General features: G+C 47.6%; 1 protein-coding gene across 1 annotated transcript in view; it reads left to right on the forward strand.

The window, feature by feature from the left end:
* Trak2 (trafficking kinesin protein 2) overlaps positions 1–23,270 on the forward strand; it is a 57,312-nt gene that overhangs the window by 16,067 nt on the left and 17,975 nt on the right. The window contains exons 2-9 of the mRNA XM_075956139.1: positions 8,430–8,717; positions 13,986–14,186; positions 16,410–16,486; positions 18,435–18,551; positions 20,497–20,706; positions 21,241–21,319; positions 21,930–22,060; positions 22,443–22,517. Of these exons, the coding sequence (XP_075812254.1) occupies positions 8,627–8,717; positions 13,986–14,186; positions 16,410–16,486; positions 18,435–18,551; positions 20,497–20,706; positions 21,241–21,319; positions 21,930–22,060; positions 22,443–22,517 (981 nt within the window). The 5' untranslated portion in view covers positions 8,430–8,626. The remainder of the gene's footprint in view (positions 1–8,429; positions 8,718–13,985; positions 14,187–16,409; positions 16,487–18,434; positions 18,552–20,496; positions 20,707–21,240; positions 21,320–21,929; positions 22,061–22,442; positions 22,518–23,270) is intronic.

A 23,270-nucleotide genomic window follows, 5' to 3' on the forward strand; every position in this document is an offset into this window, starting at 1 on the left:
TCCTGCATGGTGGCAGCTCCAGAGGCTGTGCAGATGCTCTTATAAGAAGCGGTCAGCCAGATAGAAAGATGTTTCCAGATGACCGGGTGCCATAAATGGTCTGTTTGCTGTTTATGTTTCTACTTCTCTGAGCACTTAGGTTTCCACCATACTTAAAATGTAAATAATGCTTTTATTGGGCTAAGAGATGGCTTAGTGGGTAAAAGTGCTTGATAAGTGAACCTCGTGACCTGAACTCATGGTGAAAGGAGAAACCAACTCTAGCTGCCCTTTGACGTCTACACGTACAATAATAATAAAACAATAGTAATAAAAACGTAACATATTAAATACATAATGCCTACTATGTGTTAAAAACCGCTATATATGTTTTTACAAATATTAGCTTATTTAATGCACAGAATGATCCCATAGGGGTAAATACTGTTCCCACTTCCATATTGAGGTGAAAACACAAAGAGCAAAGCTAACCAAATACAGTTTTTTCAGTTTCAGTTCCTTAAAAATTAAAGAAATAAGGAAAACTAGTAAAACGTAATGAAAATGAGTTTGCAGTATGGATTGTTTCATAGTCCATAAGTAAAGGAATGATATTCAATGTTTCTAGCTTCAACTTTGGAGTACCAGTGCGTGCATGTATTAGCATGCCTAGCTTTTACAGTGCTAAGAATTGGTACTATAAAAAATAAGCTCAGAGGTAGTAATAATTCCTGTTAAATGCTCTGTTTGGTACTCAGCACACTGGAATCTGAATTTTCAAGATGGATAAAATGTAGCATTTAAGTACTGTAAAATCTATTAAATATTTATAAAATACTTCTTCCATGATAGGTGGTAAGGCGTGGTTTAGCATTTCCTCAGAATGGGGCCGTATTTTGGTAATTCTTCTAATTTAGATGAGAACGCAGATGTGGCGTATGATACAGAGTGGCATTTAGTAAAGGCCACACTTGGCTTTCTTGAGAAAAGTTCATAATAGCCCTTCGCTCTGGGCTTTTTCCAAGTTCAGATAAAAGGTGAACGCGGAACGCAGAGGCAGGATTGTGTAGCTGCCCCCTTTCCGTGACAGTGGCCACCTCATGGTGGCGCCTCGCCATAGAGCCCTGCCAGCTGTGCCCAGGTGGAGCCGCAGGCACCTGCAGCAGTCTCCTGCTTTCTTCTCCTTCTGTTGCTGAACAAGACACAGAAACAGCATCCATTGCCTTCAGCGCTTTGAGCTGGACACCTGGACACTACGAATAACACACGTCTTTTGTTCGGGAGATGGCAGGCCAGACTTCTCCTGGCCTTCAGTGTGTGCCCAGCAAGCCTGGCGTGTCCCGGCGGGCAGTGCAACAAGCCTGGCGTGTCCCGGCGGGCAGTGCAACAAGCCTGGCGTGTCCCGGCGGGCAGTGCAGCAAGCCTTACATGTTGTGGCGAGCAGTGCAGCAAGCCTTGCTCTTGCATTGTGGATTAACTTTCTTGCAAGTCTTCTGAAGCACAGGCTATCCTTAAAACTTAGAACCGAGGTTCTGGCTGCAGTTCAGGTGTGGAGTGCTTGGCGAGCACGTAGGAAAGCCTGGGTACCATCCCCAGCGCTGAGTAAATCAGGCATGGTGGCGCATGTCTGTCATCCGATGGTTCAAGTTTGAAGTCAGCCTGAGCTGCATGAAACCATGCTTCAAAAAGTATGCAAGTATTACTAATTTTCTCTTGTCCTAGAAGCAGTGTTGGTAACAGATTTGTGGATTCAAATAGGAATAACATGCAAAATTAAAATACCATTTTACATATTTTGACTAGATAATGTCCCGGCTCTGAAGGACAGTTTTGTGGTGTGTGAAGACAGAGGCCTCTGCCGTTAGTGACCAGCCTGAAGTAAAGAACCATGATGTGGTGGTCTGGGTGGTTTGGGCCGAGGATCATGTTAATGTGGAATACGCCCATAAAGGTCAATTCGGGTAAAATGCAAGAGTTTAAGAGCGTTATGGCCAAGTGTATGTCGTGGGTGACAGAGGGCTTCTGCAGAAACTTATCAAAACCACAGGTGGCACCCTGGGCTCAAGACATTCCTTATCTTTAGGTGAAGCTCTGGCATGCATGCCTTCCTTGCCAGAGGGCCCCTCCCTGCTGCTGGTGGAGATTGTGACAGGGAGGGGTTGCCTGCCCCTGCAAATGTTGCCATTTGCAGACAAACAAGCCTGTTTATACTGCCTGTATACTGTGCAGGAGGAAATGTTGGCCCCAGAAGCCTAGATCTTATTTATGGTTTTGAATGCTCACCTGGTGGATTTCACTGTCTTTGGGGTCCAGTCTGTCTGTAATTAAAAGCTGCCTCCGTGTATTTCATACATGACTGGTTATTAAACTGAATGATAATCAGGCAACAAAGAAATATGGATAGATGGCCGTTAGCACAGCCGGGCTGGGTGTAGGTCATTGGCTGGCTACCTTGCTCCTGAGTGGTGTGATGTCCGCCTTCGAGATGTCTGCTGCTCATTGGCCTCCTTAGCTTTTGGTGGTGACAGTCTTCATGTCTTAGCACTACAGCCATGACAGTCCCAGTGTGGTACAGTAGCTGATTTTTTTTTTTAGTTTCTGTGAGTTTTTGGTAAATTTTGTCTAAGGCTTAGCCATATATGTTACAACCAGTTAGTCGTGATAAAAGTTAAATATTTCATGTAGAAACATGATAAATGTATTTCATTTTTAAAAGTTCAACTTTATCTGTGGTCTGGCGCAGTTCGCCCCTGCCTGGGGAGCTGACGCCAGACCCGCACCCTTAGACGCAACGCAGCAGCCAGCATGTGTTTCAAATTAATCCCCAAAGTCTTGTTTCCAAAATGAAATTTTGAGATGTATTTTCAATGTAAGTGTTTCATTAAATCTATGTTTACTGTAATTCCAGGCTCTGTGTTCCTGTAACTCAGGGTTCCTGTGGCTGTTCTGTCCAGAGCGCCCCGCTGTAAGGAGGTAGCAGCACTTCTTAGGCACTGTTGGCCGCGGGCCTGGCTGAGCGAGTCCTCAGCCCTGCTGTCTGCCAGCAGTGACTATAACAGTGATGCGTTTGAGCGGTTCATCTTAAGTCCCATTTCTATTTAAGTGAAATTGTTGGTTGTTTTGCTTGATTTTTCCCTCGATGTTCATGATCTTCAGAGGTCCGTTTCTTGTTAAATGTGCCGTGCTCGGTTTGGCGGCTCGTAGGGAAAAGCAGTTGTTTGTGGAGAGACAGCGACACAAGGAAGAAGGGAGGATCGTGTGCAGCTCTCGGGCGCTGAGGACCTGCTGGCTGTGCTTGCCAGAGTTTGGTTCCTGTGCTTCCTGTTTATCCATACAGCTGAAGGGGGAAAATGACTGTCCCCAGACCAAGTCCCTGTTAGAACACAGGAAGGAGGCATGAATTCTTGTGTCAAAGGAAAACGCCACCAAGCAGTGTCCAGTAGCCTTTGTGTTGTGCTGGATGTTGGGAAGGGTACGGTAACATGAATAACAATTGTAATAAAACAGCACTTGGGTAGTGCAGAGATAATGATAACCAGATTCACATAGCCATTCTGCGCTCTGCTTGAACTGAGTTCTGTAACTGTCCCAGTGACCCTCCGAGGCCGCCGCTGCTCTCATGGCCCCTTTAATCCTCACCTAGGCCCCTAGAGTAGATCATGTTCGTAAACCCATTCAGCAGATGAAGAAACACGGTTACGTAGTTTGCAGAATTACACAACCACGGCCTGTGAGGTAGCTCAGCAGGAGAGACACTTGCCACCAGGCCTGTCCGTCTGTCTGAGTTCCATCCCTGGACATGTGATGGAGCAGGAGAAGAAGAGACGACCTGTGAGTGGTGGACTGTGGTTCCCATTCTTAACACTGCGGTCTCCTGACTCACAGCTCAACCCCAGCGCCCTGTCTGCCTCGTGGAAACCTGTGGCTGTCACATTAGGCAGAGGGACTTTGCGGGCAGGCGCTTGAGAGAGAGTTTATCCTGGAGATCTGGGGGCAGAAACCAGCAGTCTGCCAGCAGAGGCAGAGGAAGGTTTGGAGGTGCCTGCTGCTGGCTTTCAGGATAGCAGGAGAGGCCCAGAGCCGAGAAATGCGGCTGCAACAGCTAGAAGGTTCCCTGGAGCCTGCAGAGCAAAGGAGCATGACCTTGCTGTCACCTTGCTACAGTCAACAGAGCCGCCCGTGCCTCTGACCCCCAGAACTGGACAGCCGCGTGTGGAAGATGGGTCAGGCTCTAAGTTTATGGTAGCTTGTCAGAGTTCTGGAAAGCCTTTATGGCTAGGAGTGGGAGACTTGCTACTGCAAATAGGACCTCCTGAGAGTCCACAGGAAACGACTCCAGTGATAATCTCAGTGGTCACAGCCTGAGGTCACTTCTTCCAATCTCTTGGATCTTGTCTCTTTCAGGTTAAAAATTACTCAGAGCTGATCATGAGATGCACCTGACAATATTCAGACACGCTGGGAACCTAGGAAATATTAGGCAGAAAACATGCTTTCCCCATAAGAGATAGAGAAAAGCTAAAATAAAATAATAATAATAATAATAATAATAAACCCAGCATTGAGTTTCTCCTGCATCTCAGTTGCCAAAATAGGGATTTTTATTTTTTATTTACTCTTCATATCCGACCCTTCTTATTTGTGAACAACTCGATCTTGGCAAAAAGAAATAAAATTCAGAAGCAGTAAGTACCGAGCACAAGGTCAGCAGCACAGTGAACCATGTTAAAATTCAGACTTCAGTGCGCCACGGTCCATGCTGCCACCCAACTGCCCTTCCTGAGGAGACCAAGTCAGGCGGGGTGCGTTGCTCGGTGTTCTCAGGAAAGTGCTGCCTTGCTCAGCAACCCCTGACCTGGTACCCTGTGCAGCCTGGCAGGTCCCTGGACTGCCCTGGAGGTCTGCATTCCTTCCGCATGACTCTCGCCGTGGACTTAGTTCTGTGTGAGTTCAGTTTTCTCTGCTCCTGTATGCCAGCGTTCAGACCAGCAATAAGACTCCAGAGCTAATTTGAAAGGCAGTTCCCTAGAGTAAAGGTCTGGGAAACAGAACCAAAATATGTATATAAATTTCTGTGTTCTTAGATGATAATGTATAAATTGAAAAGGCAAAGTTAAAAAATAAAAACGGAGGGCTGGAGAGATGGCTCAGGGATTAAGAGCACTGGCTGTTGTTCTTCCAGAGGACCTGAGTTCAATTCCCAGCACCCACATAATAGCTCATAACTATCTGTAATGATATCTGGTGCCGCCTTCTGGCCTGCAGGCAGAACACTATATACGTAATAGATAGATAGATAGATAGATAGATAGATAGATAGATAGATAGATAGATAAATCTTTTTTCCAAAAAGCTCTGTTTAAGAACCATCTCGGACCAGTTAGAGACACTCTGTTTTAATTCCCCTCAGTTCCCCTAATTTCCTCGTCCTTCCCTCTCCACGGCCCCCCTTCCCTTTCTTCACAGGCAAATTTGCGACTTACTGCTTTCAATGGGGGCTTTTTTAGACATTGAAAGTACCTTTTAAATGTGCTGAGAAGTGTCCTTTTAGTCAGATTACAAGGGTATAAATGTAGGAGCCCAGCTTTCAGAGGTTGGTCTTAGAAAGCTTAGTTCTACATAATAGTATTTTAGTGACTGAATTGTGACTGAATTATTTTACTACAGTGTGTGTGTGTGTGTGTGTGTGAGACAGACAGAGAGAGAGAGAAAGAGAGAGAGAGAGAGAGAGAGAGAGAGAGAGAGAGAGAGAGAGAGATTTTCTCACATCTGAAGGCTGTGTGTCTACAGCCAATGGCACAAAGACCATTGCTAAGCTGCCATGGAGTATGAACGCAACCAATGGACACTTTATTAAACAAGAAAGTATCTGTGCCTTTGGAAAACTTCATTTGTACACTGAAAATTAAATTCTGTCTTATTTTTACATTGTGTATTTTTTTCTTCCTACATTTAAAAGTAAAAGTTATTCTTAGCTCACTGTAAAACAGGTGGCTGGCCAAATGTGGGTGTTGGTGTTGTCAGCAGTTTGCTGAGAGTGCACTCACTGGTGACCTTCCTGGTGACAAGGTCACTCTTAGCACAGCATGCAGCGCTAGCTTCCTTGCTTACCTGTGCTCACTGGTGTGTGGTTCCCGTGTGTCGGGGGGAGGGGACAGGTCAGCCTTGAGTGGTGTTCTTCAAGAGACGGTCACCTTATTTTTTGAGGCAGTTACTCACTAGCCTAGAACTCACCTCGTAGACTAGGCTAGGGGACCATCAAGCTCCAGGGGGTGCAGCTCTCTGCCTCCCCACCAGGGGGAGCGCGCACCACCGTGGCAGGCTTTGTAAGGGGCCCTGAGCTTCAGTACAAAGCCCTTCGCTGAGTGACTTCCCTGGCCCCCAGACACTCCCTCAATCTCAAGTCCAGGTTTGGGAGTAGTTTAACCTCCCAAAAGATTGTTTAAAACCGCACGTGACATGAACACACACGTAGAAGATGACAGTTGGTTATCCACCTGCGAATCGTTTTTCCCGCCCTCTGTGGGCGGAGCTTCGTCCATGTTTTGTTTCTGTACCAGGTTCAGAGGCGAATTTTTAATGGTTTCCTCCACATATCTTCCTATTCCCTTTGCAGTGCTTGGTTTAGAAATGACAATAACAAGCTTTTGAATAGCAAGATACTGAGGGGAAACCAAGGGTGTGCGGTAAAGTGCCCTCAGAACTTGAAAATGACCTTCGAAGACCCTAACAACGACTAACTTTGCTTCACGTTGCCCCGGCTGATCCACATTACTGTATTGCAAACTTATTCCAGGAAAATAGTCGCACACATAAAAGACTCTTTATGTATTTATTAAAATTACCTGATTCATTTGTAGAAAATTAAAGTTTTGTTACGCCAGCATGAAATTATAAACTTTTGGGGAGAAAAGACTGCTGCCTAGTCTGGTTTTTTTTCTTTTTTTCCTTATAAAATGTTTTAAGAAGTAATAGAATGGGGCCGGAGAGATGGCTCAGTGGTTAAGAGCACTGGCTGCTCGTCCAGAGGACCCAGGTTCAGTTCCCAGCACCCACAAGGTGACTCACAACTGCCTATGACTCCAGTCCCAGGGGATCCGATGCTCTCTTCTGACTTCTTCCACAGACACTGCACACATGTGGTGTGCAAACACACTGAGGCAAACTCTAACGCATAAAATAAAAATAAAATCTCAAAAGAAAGGGTGTAATAGAAGCAGTCAGGAAACCCTCTGCTCATCACCACAGAAGGTTTTGAAAGTTTCCCGGTCTGAGGTGTTGGAAAATTCTCATCTGTGTTCCCCAAGCCCCTCTCTTACTGTGCAGTCTGTTCACCAGCCTGGTTGGGGTCTAACTCTTGAACTGTACTGGCTTCCAGGTGACAAATTTCCCCTTTGAGTTCTCTGATTCTGATGCTCACTTTGTCTCTGAAACATGTGTGCCTAGTGTTTTAAGTATGTCTCTGCTCTTCCTCTCTGACCTTTTATTTCTCAGACTCTCTTACTTGGTTCTTTTCTGTGCTCTCTCTACTTCTTAGCCATAACTGAGTATTGAAGCCTCTAAGTAGTAGTCACAAGGATGCAAGCTGCGAATGGCTGACAGTTTAGCAGACTGTCTTTTTATGTAAGCAACGCTGGTAGCTAGGGGTGAACACCCCTTCCTTCCACTGCCACCTCTGACAGGCTCCCTTGCACACCCACTATGGCCATGAATTCTCACACACACACACACACACACCCGCCACCTAGTCCTGAGACCACAGGTGTGCACCGCCCACCTAGCTGAACTGAACATTTCCTAACTGATAAGTTCCCCGTTTTTGTTGTTGTTTTCCCTGTTTTTGTTGTTGTTGTTGCTTGTTTTAAGTAGACATATATTTAGTGCATTGCAACCTTTGTTTATTTTGTTTCATTTGTTTTGTATTTTCTTTGTGTCAGAGTCTCACTGTATAGTACTGGCTGGCCTATCACAGAGATCTGCCTCCTCAGGCCTTGCAAGGACCTGATTAAAGGAGGTGCCACCGGGCCTGGCTTTGGTCAGTATGAAACCAGATCTCATTAAGTTGTGTAGCCCCCCCCTGAAATTCTGTGCAGCCCAGGCTGCCCTCAGACTCACTGTCCTTTGTCAGGGTGACTCCATGTATTATCCCCCAAGCTACTCCCCTGCACACTAGTAAGTCCTTTCCTAACCCAGCCGTTGATCTGCTTTTTGGTACTATAGACTTGTTGGTTTTTTTTTTTTTTAGAATTCTTATAAAAATGGAATCATAAATCATGAGCTGATTTATTTCTTTATTTGTTTCGTCCAGCCTAATTTCATTGAGATTCACTCATGTTGTTGTGTGTATCTTAGAAGAAAAACATCCTTAATGACAGGCATGCCGGGTAACGAGAGTCCTGTTATTAAGGAGTGTGCTGGACTCTAACCACTGGGTCTGTTCTTTGTTCTAGGCCATGACTGTCTAGGGGCTGACAACCACATGAGCACTGACAGCCGCAGATGTCACTTGACTCACCACGGAAACCCTGTCCTGAAGGGAGCGTACACATGACCGCGTCCATTTCTTTCCCGAATGGCTTGATGGATTTCCTTTACCCCAGTGCGTACCAAAGCGACCCCTTTCGACCACAGCGAGAGAGGATTCTGCATGAGTCACTCCCAGGATGCCATTTTCACATCGCCAACAGGTGAAGAGAACCCCATGAATAGCAACCACAGAGACTCGGAGAGCATCACTGGTGAGTTCAGGATCACAACGTTGCAGGACCAAGCGCAAGCGCCTCAGTCTGGCCTGTGTGACCTGCTCTGACGAATCCCCAGCCTCTATGTCCAGCCAGGCGGCCTCAGAGGCAGCCTGAATTAATCACTGCATCATGGGGTGTCCAGTTACATTATCCAGCTCCTCCCTCTGTGCAGCCCTTTGTCTGTGCTGGACTCACATATACCCACTGGGCCCTGAGAGCAGGAACTGTGTCAGAGCAACGCACCTGTGTTTGGGAACCTGCAAGCCTCTGGGCACGGTGCCTGGAACCCAGGAGGCCCCTGGAGCTTGCAGGGGCCGACATTGTTGTAGGCCCTTAAGTTTTATCCATGAAAATAAATAAGTTTTTAAAAATTAAAATTAAGAAAAAAATCAAACCTCAGGGACTGGAGAGTGCTTTGCTCTGCAGTCAGACCAGAGGCTGGGTCAGCACCTGCATGGGCAAACTGGATGTTTTGTGCACGCCCGCTGCACCTGATCTGAGCAGCCGAGACAGAGGCCCTCTGAGGCTTGCTTGGTTTCCAGCTCAGCTAGAAAATACAGCCCCGAATCCAGGGAGAGCTCCTGCCTCAAAGGCACAGGAGGAGAATGGCAGAGGGAGACCGAGTGTCTCCTGGTCTCCACATGTGTGCACCTACATACACGTATGTTTATTTGCTCACATAGACACAAACAGATAAAAATAGAGACATAAATACATCCTTTTGAAAAAACTCCAAGTATTTAGAAGGGTTTTTTTCCCTAAGGTTTTTGTTTTAAAATCACCAAATGGAGCCAGGGAGGTGGTTCAGTGAGGAATGCAGTCCTCACAACTCAGGTTCAACCCCAGATCCACGTAACAAAACAAAACCAAAAAAGCCAAAAAAAAAAAAATGACCAGACAGTGCAGGCTCTCAGGACGTCATGGCATCCCGTGCAGGCTCTCATGATGTCATAGCATCCCGTGCAGGTTCTCAGGACGTCATAGCATCCCGTGCATGTTCTCAGGACATCATGGCATCCCATGCAGGTTCTCAGGACGTCATAGCATCCCGTGCATGTTCTCAGGACATCATGGCATCCCATGCAGGTTCTCAGGACGTCATAGCATCCCGTGCAGGCTCTCATGACATCATAGCATCCCGTGCAGGCTCTCAGGACGTCATGGCATCCCATGCAGGTTCTCAGGACGTCATAGCATCCCGTGCAGGTTCTCAGGACATCATAGCATCCCGTGCAGGCTCTCATGATGTCATGGCATCCCGTGCAGGCTCTCATGACGTCATAGCATCCCGTGCAGGCTCTCAGGACGTCATGGCATCCCGTTCAGGCTCTCAGGACGTCATGGCATCCCGTTCAGGTTCTCAGGACGTCATGGCATCCCGTGCAGGCTCTCATGACGTCATGGCATCCCGTGCAGGCTCTCAGGACGTCATGGCATCCCGTGCAGGCTCTCAGGACGTCATGGCATCCCGTGCAGGTTCTCAGGATGTCATAGCATCCCGTGCAGGCTCTCAGGACGTCATGGCATCCCGTTCAGGTTCTCAGGACGTCATAGCATCCCGTGCAGGTTCTCAGGACGTCATAGCATCCCGTTCAGGTTCTCAGGATGTCATGGCATCCCGTGCAGGCTCTCAGGACGTCATAGCATCCCGTGCAGGTTCTCAGGACGTCATAGCATCCCGTGCAGGCTCTCAGGACGTCATAGCATCCCGTGCAGGTTCTCAGGACATCAGCATCCCGTGCAGGTTCTCAGGACGTCATGGCATCCCGTGCAGGCTCTCATGATGTCATAGCATCCCGTGCAGGTTCTCAGGACGTCATAGCATCCCGTGCATGTTCTCAGGACATCATGGCATCCCATGCAGGTTCTCAGGACGTCATAGCATCCCGTGCATGTTCTCAGGACATCATGGCATCCCATGCAGGTTCTCAGGACGTCATAGCATCCCGTGCAGGCTCTCATGACATCATAGCATCCCGTGCAGGCTCTCAGGACGTCATGGCATCCCATGCAGGTTCTCAGGACGTCATAGCATCCCGTGCAGGTTCTCAGGACATCATAGCATCCCGTGCAGGCTCTCATGATGTCATGGCATCCCGTGCAGGCTCTCATGACGTCATAGCATCCCGTGCAGGCTCTCAGGACGTCATGGCATCCCGTTCAGGCTCTCAGGACGTCATGGCATCCCGTTCAGGTTCTCAGGACGTCATGGCATCCCGTGCAGGCTCTCATGACGTCATAGCATCCCGTGCAGGCTCTCAGGACGTCATGGCATCCCGTGCAGGCTCTCAGGACGTCATAGCATCCCGTGCAGGTTCTCAGGACGTCATAGCATCCCGTTCAGGTTCTCAGGATGTCATAGCATCCCGTGCAGGCTCTCAGGACGTCATGGCATCCCGTTCAGGTTCTCAGGACGTCATAGCATCCCGTGCAGGTTCTCAGGACGTCATAGCATCCCGTTCAGGTTCTCAGGATGTCATGGCATCCCGTGCAGGCTCTCAGGACGTCATAGCATCCCGTGCAGGTTCTCAGGACGTCATAGCATCCCGTGCAGGCTCTCAGGACGTCATAGCATCCCGTGCAGGTTCTCAGGACATCAGCATCCCGTGCAGGTTCTCAGGACGTCATGGCATCCCGTGCAGGCTCTCAGGACGTCATGGCATCCCGTGCAGGCTCTCAGGATGTCATAGCATCCCGTGCAGGCTCTCAGGACGTCATGGCATCCCATGCAGGCTCTCAGGATGCCATGGCATCCCGTGCAGGTTCTCTTGCATCCACATCTCAGCCCTCACTCTGGCTCCAGGCAGCCCTCAGCCTGCTCTGCACTTCTGTTGGATGCAGTTTACTTGTGCTAGAAGTTCAGATGAATTAGCTTCTCTTTTCTGTGGCAAGGTACTATTAGAGATTTGCTTGGGTTTTTTTTTGTTGTTGTTGATGATGATGACTTTTTTAGGCAGGTTTTCTCTGTGTATCTTTGACTCTCCTGGAACTCACTCTGTAGACCAGGCTGGCCTCAGAGATCCACCTGCTTCTGCCTCCCGAGTGCTGGGGTAAAGGTGTGGGCCACCACCACCCGTTTATGACTGAATTTTTAAACATTAAAACTTGTGTTCCTGATATATTCTGGATAAGTGGTTTTTCTTAGAGTTCAGTTTTGCTTTCACAAAGCATTTGGTGATAAGGGTCTTATTTCAGGACTGGTTCATCTTTGCTGATGGATCACCATGTTAATAGTCATTATTCTAGAATTAATTTAATTGCTCAGGCATTCAGCGGTTGTTTGTGTATTTTTTTTTTTATTCTGGAGAGATGAAACTCACATGCCTTTTTTCCCTGAAGTGGGGGAGTCATATGATGGAAGCGTGGTGGACGATCTGAGTGTATTAACGGCAGCCCAGTTCTAAAGTCATACTTAAGAAAACCAAAAAGAATCCCTGAACCTAAATGGAGTCAGTGTGACTGGGGAGAAGGGAGTGTGTGAAAGAGTCTCTGAAGAATGAGAAACAACCGGGTATTGTGTGTGGTCTCCCTTTCCTTCATATGCCGGAACACCTCGTCTGTCCGTGCATCTGTAGTCAGTTTCCAGCGTTAGAAGGACCATCTGTAATGTGTGTGCACCAAGCAAAGTGTGCACAATCACTTGGCATTTGTAGTGATATAGAGCTATTGTGCAATATAGCTCTGCCAAGGCGTGAGGGGTCTTTGGAACCATGATGAAGGCTTAAATGGACCAAGGTGTGAAGGGTCTTTGGAACCATGATGAAGGGTTAAATGGACCAAGGTGTGAAGGGTCTTTGGAACCATGATGAAGGCTTAAATGGACCAAGGTGTGAAGGGTCTTTGGAACCATGATGAAGGGTTAAATGGACCAAGGCGTGAAGGGTCTTTGGAACCATGATGAAGGCTTAAATGGACCAAGGCGTGAAGGGTCTTTGGAACTATGATGAAGGGTTAAATGGACCGCATCTCTTCTTGTGGTTATGAGGCCACTGCTTATCTTCTGGCTAAATGGAGATCTGTGATAGTGCCCGCCTTTGTATTGAACTTACTAAATTGCCCTTGGTCAGTTCAGGCCAACTAGTAAAAATGTACTCTTTCAGAGTTTATTTTCTTAAAGTGGTGTCTGTTCTCAGGGTTAGGGCATGTTTCTTTATGCTGCCCACAAGGGAGATCCCAGATTTCCCAGAAGCGAGGGAGGACCTGCCATCCTGCTCCAGTTTCTCCGTTTTAGGCCCTGATGTTCTAATTGTGTTAAAAGAGATAACTCTTCTTTGTAAACATTTAATCTGGGAGGAAGCCAGGAGCAGACATACAAGAGAGTCCCTCCCGACTGTGTTCAGAGCCAGCCTGTGAGGGGAGAGACTAGTGACATCAGCAGTATGCAGTGGGTGCCTACTGTGTGCCAGGTGTGACCCCGGATGTAATAGATCCTCTTCATTTTGCGAGTGTGTGGGGAATGGGGCTCAGGAAGGATGAGTCTGTGTCTAATATCCCATCACTAACGTGTGGAGGAGTCAGATCGAGACACTAGATTTGATGCCAGAGCCCACAGACTTTCTAATATTAAAACTGAAAAACAGGACAGTGGGCAGCTGGGGAATCGAGGCTCTGGATAGAGGTATGTTTGGTATGTGAGAGACAATGCATGAGAATTTGTGTGTGCAGCCTCCCACCCCTGCAGGCATTTCCAGAGGTCCGTGTCCCAGGTGACTGCAGGTTCTGCCAGGCTGACAGTTAACACTGACCGTGCCAGAGTCTAAAGACTCGGCAGTTCAGCAATAGTAAAAAGAGCCAGGCTGGGGCAGTGGCTCAGGCGGTGAAGCCCTGTCACACGCCCACGCACGAGGAACCGGGTGCAGTAGATGAGGGCTGGAGACAGAAAAGTCCCCTGAGCCTACGGGCTGTACAGCCTGGCGCTCTGCACAGCGGCAGCAAACCGGGTAGGAGGTGAGGACCAACGCCCCCGTGTCCTCTGACCTCCGTGTGCACAGTGACACTGCCAGCATCTAGTCAGAGTCTCCACCTGAGCCAGGTGTTGTGTACACGGCATGAGTGTTTGTCATAGTTCATCACTAGGTCAAGATGGAGAGCTGGAGGCTGGAACTCAAACCTCCTCGGTGTCACTAGAAGACACTAATAAGTCAGGGGAGGGATGATCTCGTCTAACATATCCTTGGTCTCCTACTTTCGCAAAGCTAATTTCCCTGCAGCGGGGCAGATGGAACACACTAGCTTCATCTACAGTGACTCTCTTCTTCCCAGATGTCTGCTCCAGCGAGGATCTCCCCGAAGTCGAGCTGGTGAACCTGCTGGAAGAGCAGCTGCCGCAGTATAAGCTCAGGGTCGACTCCCTCTTTCTCTACGAGAACCAAGACTGGGTGCAGTCTTCACACCAGCACCAGCCTCAGGATGCGCCGGAGACCCTGTCTCCCGTCCTTGCCGAGGAGACGTTCCGCTACATGAGTAAGTCATGGTGGTTGGTTGTTGTGGTTGTTGTTGTGACCCATCAGAGTTTGTGCGTGGAGATAAAGACAGGCCATATCTTAGTATTGCCTTTTAAGTCAGTGAGCATCTAACAGCCCTTGTCCCGTGTCTACCTGCTGTAACTCAGCCTGACCTGACAGGCAGAGAGGAACTGTTGTAGTGCTTATGACTGAGTTTACCCTGCCTTTGTCTGTCACCTGAGAGAGACCAAAACTGTTTTAAAAACAGTGCAGTTATTTATGATTGCCTGACTTTGTCTGGCTTTTTGGTTCCTAGCTTTCCCTATCAAATACAGCCGCAGGAATCATGCCATTCTGTAAAGAGCATAATTCTTAGATGCATACGTACTTAGTGTTTTTGTTTTTAAAGGCGGGCTGCTCTACAGCCCTGGACTGCCTTGAGCATACAGGTCTGAGCCCCTTACCATGCTGTCTCCACCTGAGTGCCAGGGATTCCGGGCATGCGTCTGAGCACTTCCCGTCACGCCACAGAGAGGCGCATGCGTCTGAGCACTTCCCGTCACGCCACAGAGAGGCGCAAGCGTCTGAGCACTTCCCGTCACGCCACAGAGAGGCGCATGCGTCTGAGCACTTCCCGTCACGCAGAGGAGAGACGCATGGGAGCCATGTAGTAGTCTTCACACTCAGTGACCCATAGAGATGACGAACTGAGCCAGACCTGTCCCAAGCGCAGAGACTTATTTCCATTTTATTGTAGTTTGGTTTTCCTTTTTACACTTTTTTTTACTTGTTCCATTACCCGTCCAGTATAAAGATGTTATGTACACGGTCGCTGTCGGACTGTGTAATAAAAGTTCCTGAGCTCCGCATTAATGTTTGTGAAATTCCTATAATTTGAAATTTGACTTACTTGGAAGATTACATCAAATCTTATACATTTCCCAGGGAGCATTTTAGGTGGCTTTTTTTTTTATTGCATGTATTTATTTATAGTAGGGAGAGGCCCTTGTACCATAATCTAGTGTAGAGGTCAGAGGACAACTTGTGGGAATAGGGTTCAAACTCGGGTCATTGAACCTGGTGACAGGCGCCTTCGCCAGATAAGCCATTGTGCCCTCGTGCCTCTTAATGACAGACTGTGTTGGAGAATGATTGCCGTGAGTGCTCATTGCATAGAAATTATTAACCCGCTCTGGGTGGCGGTTTCCTCGAACTGTGTGTGTATGTGTGTGTGTGTGTGTGTGCGTGTGCGTGCGTGCGTGCGTGTGTGTGTCTGTGCGCGCGTGTGTGTATGTGTGTGTGTGTGTATGTGTGTGTGCACAAGAGACGGGGGAGGGGTGTTGGGGTGTAAATACTGATTAAACTTGAAATATCAAGAAGGCCAAATAAAAATGGACTTCTGCCCTTAATAGTTTAAATAACTGAAGTATATTAAATTAAGGCTCTCAAGATTGTCTTTTTATTAAAAATATTAGATTTTTTTAGAGTTTTACATTGCTTCCACCCCTCTTCCTAGCCCCCTCCAGTTCCTGTACCCTCTCAAATTCATGACCTCCTCCTCTTCAGTAATATCACTGTTACACTTATATGCGTGTGTCTGTACACACCACACTGAGGCCTTTAGTGCTGCTCCTGTTGGTTGCTGATATTTTTCTGGAAATTTATTTTAGAATAAAACTATTCTGTTACCATTTCTCTTTGTTTCTTGAGTTTAAATCTGTGAGGACGAATTCGGTTCTGTGACAGCAGCTTAACTCTTCGGGACTTTTGTTGGTTTTGTTTGTTTGTTTTGGTTTTAGTTTTTCAAGACAGGGTTTCTCTGTGTAGACCTGGCTGTCCTGGAACTAGCTCTTGTAGACCAGGCCTGCCTCTGCCTCCTGAGCGCTGGGATTAAAGGTGTGTGCCACCACCGCCCGGCTGTTCTTCAGTAACTTTAACTGATCCAACTATAAAGTAGGTAACTGGATTCCCAGCTCATACTTTCAGATGTGAGTGGACCTGATTGACACCTGACTCTTGACACACTCTCAGTTTATTGTATGTGTGTACCTTTTTTGTAATGGTTGGTGAATCTTGGATGCTATGTACATGAACCCTTGTTCTCTTTCTGTTTTTGTGTTTTTATTCTCCTGAATGACTTCTTTAGAAATCCGGGGGTTTTGTTGGTACTTGGGATTTTAATGAGTATCACGTGTTTTCTGGTGTGCGGAAAGCCTCTAAAGAGTTGTCTTGACTGCCTCAGTTCTAGGCACAGACAGAGTGGAGCAGATGACCAAAACCTACAATGACATCGACATGGTCACACATCTCCTGGCAGAGGTATGAGTATATCACTTCTTTCTCCAGTATAAAACTAAAACGTGAGGCTCACTCAGACTGTACCCTGTTCTCACAGCTAAACCATGATGATCCACCAGATTTCCAGGGTGTTTTACATAAGATGTAAACACAGCTGAACTGGTGATCACAGCCGACTTCCCAAAGTGGCCTGGATCTCCTGAAGCTCATTATTATGATGTGTGTGGATGGGCAGACCCAATGCCAGCTGACCTCTCTGATTGTTTACAAAGCTTGTATTTTTATTTGTGATTACTGGGGCCGGGGAGCACTTTCGAGTGCAGTGCCCTGGGAGGTCAGAAGGCACTGGATCTCTGGAAGCTGGACTTGTGAGTCGTGTGAGCTGCCTGTGTGACTGCTTGCAGCTGAGATCTGGACCCTCTGCAAGGGCAGTCCAAAGCCTTAACCACTGAGGCGTACGTCCACCCCCAAAGTCACCTCTAAGCTGTTCCTGCTGCTAGTCACCTCGGCCAAGCTGCCGTTGAAAAAGCAGCTGTGGTTCATTTGATCCCCGCAGTTTGGAGCATCTCCTGCTCACCTCCTGCTCAGGCCATTATTTCCATATTTGCCTGTGGAAGTTTTAAGGGTTTTTTATTATCTGTTTGTTGCTCGTTTAACATATATGGGGTTTTGCCTGATTGTGTGTGTGTACAGTACCTGTGGAAGTCAGGAGGGCATCAGATCCTCTGGAACTGGAATTACAGATGGTCGCTAGCTGCCACATGGGTGCTGGAGACCAAACCTGGGTTATCTATGAGAACAACCAGTGCTCTTAGCCACTGAGCATTTCTCCAGCCCCATGTGGAAGTTTGAGCACGCATGCTCTGTCTTTGCCAGTTGGTAGGCAGTAACGTTCTCTCCCACAGCTCAGTTTCATTGGTCTTGTGGAAGACTTTCTCTCTGACATACATGTCTCCTCAGGATGCTTTCCATCTGTGCCTCTTGGCTCATATCAAAGTGAGAAGAGTTGCCCCGAAGTGATCGATTTTCATGTATTAGGTAGAGAACAGTTAGAAGCTTAATTGTATTCATCTATCATTAATGTAAGCAGCTCATATTCACGTAGAAGGCAGTTAAAGGTATATTAACAGTTTCCACTGTAGAAGTAAGGCCCTCATGATCCCCAGATGGGATCTCCCATACCCTTGCTTTATATCAGGATCTACCCAGTTAGAACACCGTCGCTTGGCCTCACCACACGCCTTGGTCATTACCCGAGCTTCCTAGACTCCCTTTCACACGCTCAAGGTGGAAGCCTGTGACCTCGTAATTTCCAGCCTCCAATTCTATCCTCTTGCGCTAGCTGTGGACTGGGCTCTAGGCCAGGCCTTCCTCTCAGCTGCTGCTCCTGGATGCATAGTCTCCCCTAAATGGAACCGATCCACATCCCAAACTCCTGATCTGTGTCCTTGCCATACTTGGCACACTCACCAAGTGTTGGCTGGACTTCTACAGTGCAGGCTCCATCCACCCTAATTTTCTATTTTGGATGTCGGAGGTTGGGGGATGCACTGGATACTGACCCAAAGTCCAAGTATTGAAAGTGCACTCTTCCTATTGATCTACATCCTCAGCCCCCACCCTCATATCTAAGCTTCTCTTGGTTTCCTGGCCTCTTAAAGTTCTAACTGCGAAGTTGGTTTGATGACCATAACGGATAGGATGTCAGCAAAACCCTACTTGATACCGAGAGGTGTAATTACGAACTAATTCATAATTACATAGTCACCTACTTGTCTAAGGTTTACCAAACACTACTTATGTGCCTGGCCCCATGTCCATTTATTTATTAGGGTTATAAAATGAATCTCTATGCTTTATAGGAGATCCGCTCTTAATATTAGCAAATTTCACTGCAGAATTTCTAATCTGCTATCTGCTTTTTTTAAAAAAAAATACTCATAGAAAAGGTGTGTTTGTTGCTTTGCAGAGGGATCGAGATCTAGAGCTAGCTGCTCGGATTGGACAAGCTCTCCTAAAGAGGAACCATGTCTTATCTGAGCAGAATGAAGCCCTGGAGGAGCAGCTGGGACAAGCCTTTGATCAAGTAAGCCTTTGACCCTGTGCTTGGAACAGGAATAGTAATAAGGAGGTCTTCTGCAGTGGATAGGTGTATTTCCTTGGGTGTTCCTGAAATACTGCAGGTGACACCAGTAGCCATTGACTTTATATATATATATACTGAAAAATGAAGCTTAAATCATTAGGAGTTAGTATAATACCATGTCTGTCTAGCTGGATGATATTAGTGGGTCCTCCCCTAGGTTCTCGACCCTGAATTCATGCTGTCACATGTGAGTTACATCTTGTGGAACAAGTTTTGAATCTACTCAGAGAGCGACTGGTGTCTCCCATGACGCCTGTGCCGCTGCTGTACCGTGGGCATCTTGCTGGGCTGGTTGTTGTAGGTGGTGGGGTCCTCGGCTGTGTAAAGGGATGATTTCCTTTGTGCACCTGACAGCCCTGCAGAACTGGCCAGTAGGGTGGGACCTCCAGGTGAGCACTCCTGACAGCCCTGCAGAACTGGCCAGTAGGGTGGGGCCTCCAGGTGAGCACTCCTGACAGCCCTGCAGAACTAGCCAGTAGGGTGGGACCTCCAGGTGAGCACTCCTGACAGCCCTGCAGAACTAGCCAGTAGGGTGGGACCTCCAGGTGAGCACACTCGATCTCATGCCCAGTGACTTGAGTCTGTGGAGCATCTTCAGCAGTAGGGTCTCCCCGTCCAGTTCTGGGGTGATCAAGGGCAATGGCCACAGCCTGTAATATTTCAGGGTCTGTGGACTTCACTGACCAACAGGCTCCACAAGGGGTAATAGTGTTCTCATTTGACAGCCTGTGGTGTTAAAATACCCAAATGCTTCTTACACAGAAACCAAAACAAAAAGAAAAATGTAAAATTAAAAATATATGTATTATGTATTCTATATCAGTAAATGTAAGAAGTAATTTATTGTCACGTTGAGTATATAAATTTCAAGTTTCCTATAGTTTTTTTTTTAAAGAAACAGAGTCTTTTCATATAGCTCTGACTGGCCTAGAATTCACTATGTGGACTAGGCTGACCTTGAACTCACAGACATTCACATGCCTCTCTCTCTCCCCAGTGCTGGTATTAAAGGCATGCACTACCATGCCCAGCAATAATTTGTTTTTTTATCTAATTTTGTTTATATTTTGTGAATGCATTCAGTCCTTTAAGTTGAAAATATTGATTTCCTAGAAGTGAGGGTATCTACAGTGGGAAGATCTACACAGTCAGAGACCGCTTAAAAGCACAAGTCATCACCAAGTTCAGTAGTACAGACTTGTCCTCATAGCTGTTCTGCAGCTGAGACAGGGGCTCTGCGAGTTCAAGGCCAGCCTGGGAGAGTTATCAAGAAACCGCATCTCAAAAGCTAAAACACGAAATAAATTTAAAAAATAGAGTGTTGCGGATGTGCAGCTCAGTTGCTGGGCACGTCAGTGTCCAGCATGTAAAGGCTCACCATTCTCCCCAGGTAGCTGGCAGGAAGCCCAGGCCCTGGGCACGGGTTTTAGAGTGAGGTATGCTGTAAGGCTTTGAAGAGTCCTGGATTACTGTTTTACTGAGTCTGAACATTGACTTTCTTCACACTTGCTCTGGAAGACGCTGTATCTGTGGAGTTGAGGGCCCAGCTGGATAGCTGAGGAAGGGTGTAGTGTTTGTTGCTCTCCTGTCTAACAGCAGATGGTGGCGGGGGTGGGGGGGGGGCTTTTTTTTTTTTATTTTTCAAGACAGGGTTTCTCTGTAGCTTTTTTGGTTTCTGTCCTGGAACTAGCTCTTGTAGACCAGGCTAGCCTCGAACTCCCAGAGATCCGCCTGCCTCTGCCTCCCGAATGCTGGGATTAAAGGCGTGCGCCACCACCACCCGGCTGGTGGGGGGACTTTTATGGTGAAACACAGTCACTCCGTGAATTAGAAGCCGTTTTGCATGTAAGCAGTGTAGGATGCGCTAATCGCAGTCTGTGTGCAGGTTAACCAGCTGCAGCATGAGCTGTCCAAAAAGGACGAACTGCTTCGGATCGTTTCCATTGCTTCTGAGGAGAGTGAGACCGACTCCAGCTGCTCCACGCCTCTTCGGTTCAACGAGTCCTTCAGCTTATCGCAAGGTTTGCTGCAACTGGACATGCTGCAGGAAAAGCTCAGGGAACTGGAGGAAGAGAACATGGCCCTTCGATCCAAGGTACGGCTCGCGTCCCTTCCCATTACCACTACGTGGTCAGGTCTGGGTAATACGGAGAAGAAATACATCTCAGTTAGTGCTGTGCCTTTAGCTGTCGAAGGCCTTGCTGAGAAGCGGGTAGGAGCCTGTAGGCAGACAAAAGAGTACCAGTGTTGTGTGCCCCTCATGCGTGGTTAACAGAAACTGGCCGAGAAGGGTCATGTGGGAACATTACAGATTCCTCGGGTCTGTAAAGGGCCATGGAGCAAGAGCATCCTACGTAAGCAGGTGGCGTTTACCCTGAGCTAGAGATGCAGCCAGCAGAGATGGAGATACATGGGCAGGCAGGTGCAAGCCCTGCGCGGAGTCAAGGGAGGCGTCTGCCCGCCTTTTCTAGTCCATGTTCTGTGAACGCACAAATCCGATGGGATCCCTTCATTTCCTCTATAAGTAATGAAGGTGGATGTTCAAACGGCAAAGCTTTCTGTAGCTTTGGCTTCAGGTTCATTAGGAAGACCTGTTACGTCAATGGTTGTTGTTTCCCCTCCCCTGAAGGCTTGCCACATCAAGACAGAAACCTTCACCTATGAAGAGAAGGAGCAGCAGCTGGTCAACGACTGCGTTAGAGAATTACGTGAGTAGGAACGTCGTCACTCTGCTTCGGGCAGTTTGGTGAGATTATCTCCAACTCAGAAATTAGACCCCCGGTCTCCGTAGAAACAGTTATAAGTGCTTGTTGTCTTGGTCTGCAAATGTATCTGCAAATATCTACAAATTGTCTGCCGTGGGCCTATTTATGAAGTAAAGCAAGGTCCCCTGACTGTTTAAACATGATGGAGAAACAGGAATGGATTTGACTGTATGCAGAAGGAGCCAAACACAAGAGTTAGTCCTGTTTGCAACAGCTTGCTGTTTAGGGAACTAGCCCCCGTGGAGAGACCAGCGTTGATCCTTCCCGAAGGCAGCACCCAAGGGCCCGAATTCCTCCTGCTGAGCTCCACCTGACAAGCCTTCCGTCACCTCAGCACCACCATGCTGGGCACCACACTCTCCAAACAAACTTAAAGGATCAAAGCATAACTGTAGGGGACATGTTACAGTAGTGTTGCAGGGGTACCCTGACTTATCAGGAAGCCAGGGAAGTCAGGATATACTTAGGCTGGAGCCGCAATAGGACAACTCAACCCTGGTCGTCCCAAATCAGCATCTTTGTGTTGCCTTCTAAACTTTGGCTTTGTTCCTAGGTGAAACCAACGCGCAGATGTCCAGGATGACGGAAGAACTGTCGGGCAAGAGTGATGAGCTGCTCCGATACCAGGAGGAGATCTCGTCCTTGCTGTCTCAGATCGTGGATCTGCAGCACAAGCTTAAAGAGGTGTGTGCACTCCCTCAGCCGAGCTCTGTCCTGCACTCTCCCCATGCACGGCATTCTGTCAAGTGCTCCCTCACCGAGCAGAGTAAACCCGCCTCTTCCCGTTAACTGCTTTACTCTGTTCTTTCAGTATTGCCCTCTGATAAAATATCATAAAGAACTCTGAAGTACTAATTATTTTTGCAAATACATCAGATTTTCTCCAAGTTTTGATGTCAGTGAGGAACTCGGGTCTGTATCCTCTGTATTTTTGTTCTGCTTACACTATTACTCTAGTTGGCCTCTGTTGGGGTCACTGTCGTAGGCCTAAGACTGCACCCCAGATAGAGACTCTTAGTATGTCTTCTAAAGGAATGCCTCACGTGTCCCTCTTCTGTGTCCTTAGCATGTCATCGAGAAGGAAGAGCTCAGACTTCACCTGCAGGCTTCCAAAGATGCCCAGCGACAGCTGACAATGGAGGTAATGCGGCCTGCCTCTGTGTTTGCCGCGCACGGGGAGATGGGGCTGCCGTTCACATTTGTGAGACTCGCGGAAGAGAATGGCCACATTTGGAATCCAGCAGCAGCAGTCAGTAGTTAAGATGAAGTTCATGAGATCTGAGAATTACACCGCCGCGGCCCCGGTTCGATTCCCGGTTAGGGAACCAAAAAAAAAGAAAAACAAAACAAAAAGAGAGAGAGAGAGAGAGAGAGAGATCTGAGAATTAAAGCTTTAAAAAGTCTTGTTACTAAAGCTGATCGTGGCAGCCCTCCTCTTGAGTAACAGAGAAAACCTGGCTTTCTTTAAGAATATAGGACTTGAGAGCTTTTCTCATAGAAGTGTGTATCAGACGCCAGGCTTACTGCCTCCATTCCCACCTTCACTTTTCTCCTCCGCTCTTCTTGTCCCCTTTGCGCCTCTAGTTAGTCTCACGCCTTCTTCTATGGCGCATATACACGCATGGTTTTATGTAGCTATTTTTTTTTTAAACCACAAATGAGGAGAAACAGATTTGTCTTCTGAGGCAGTTTTAATTCACTCAGCGTGATTGCCTCTCTCTGGCTGTATCCCTTTTTCTTCAGATGACATAACCTTGTTCTGAGTTACGGCTGACATGCATTGCACTGTGTATACCCGCGTGTTCTTGAACTTTGCCTTTGTTTTAGACGCTCACTGGTTCCATAGTGTGTCTGTTGTGCGTAGGGTTACAACAGACCCTGGTGAGCAAGTGTC

The sequence above is a fragment of the Microtus pennsylvanicus genome, chromosome 22, assembly GCF_037038515.1.
Source record: "Microtus pennsylvanicus isolate mMicPen1 chromosome 22, mMicPen1.hap1, whole genome shotgun sequence".
Lineage (NCBI taxonomy): Eukaryota > Metazoa > Chordata > Mammalia > Rodentia > Cricetidae > Microtus > Microtus pennsylvanicus.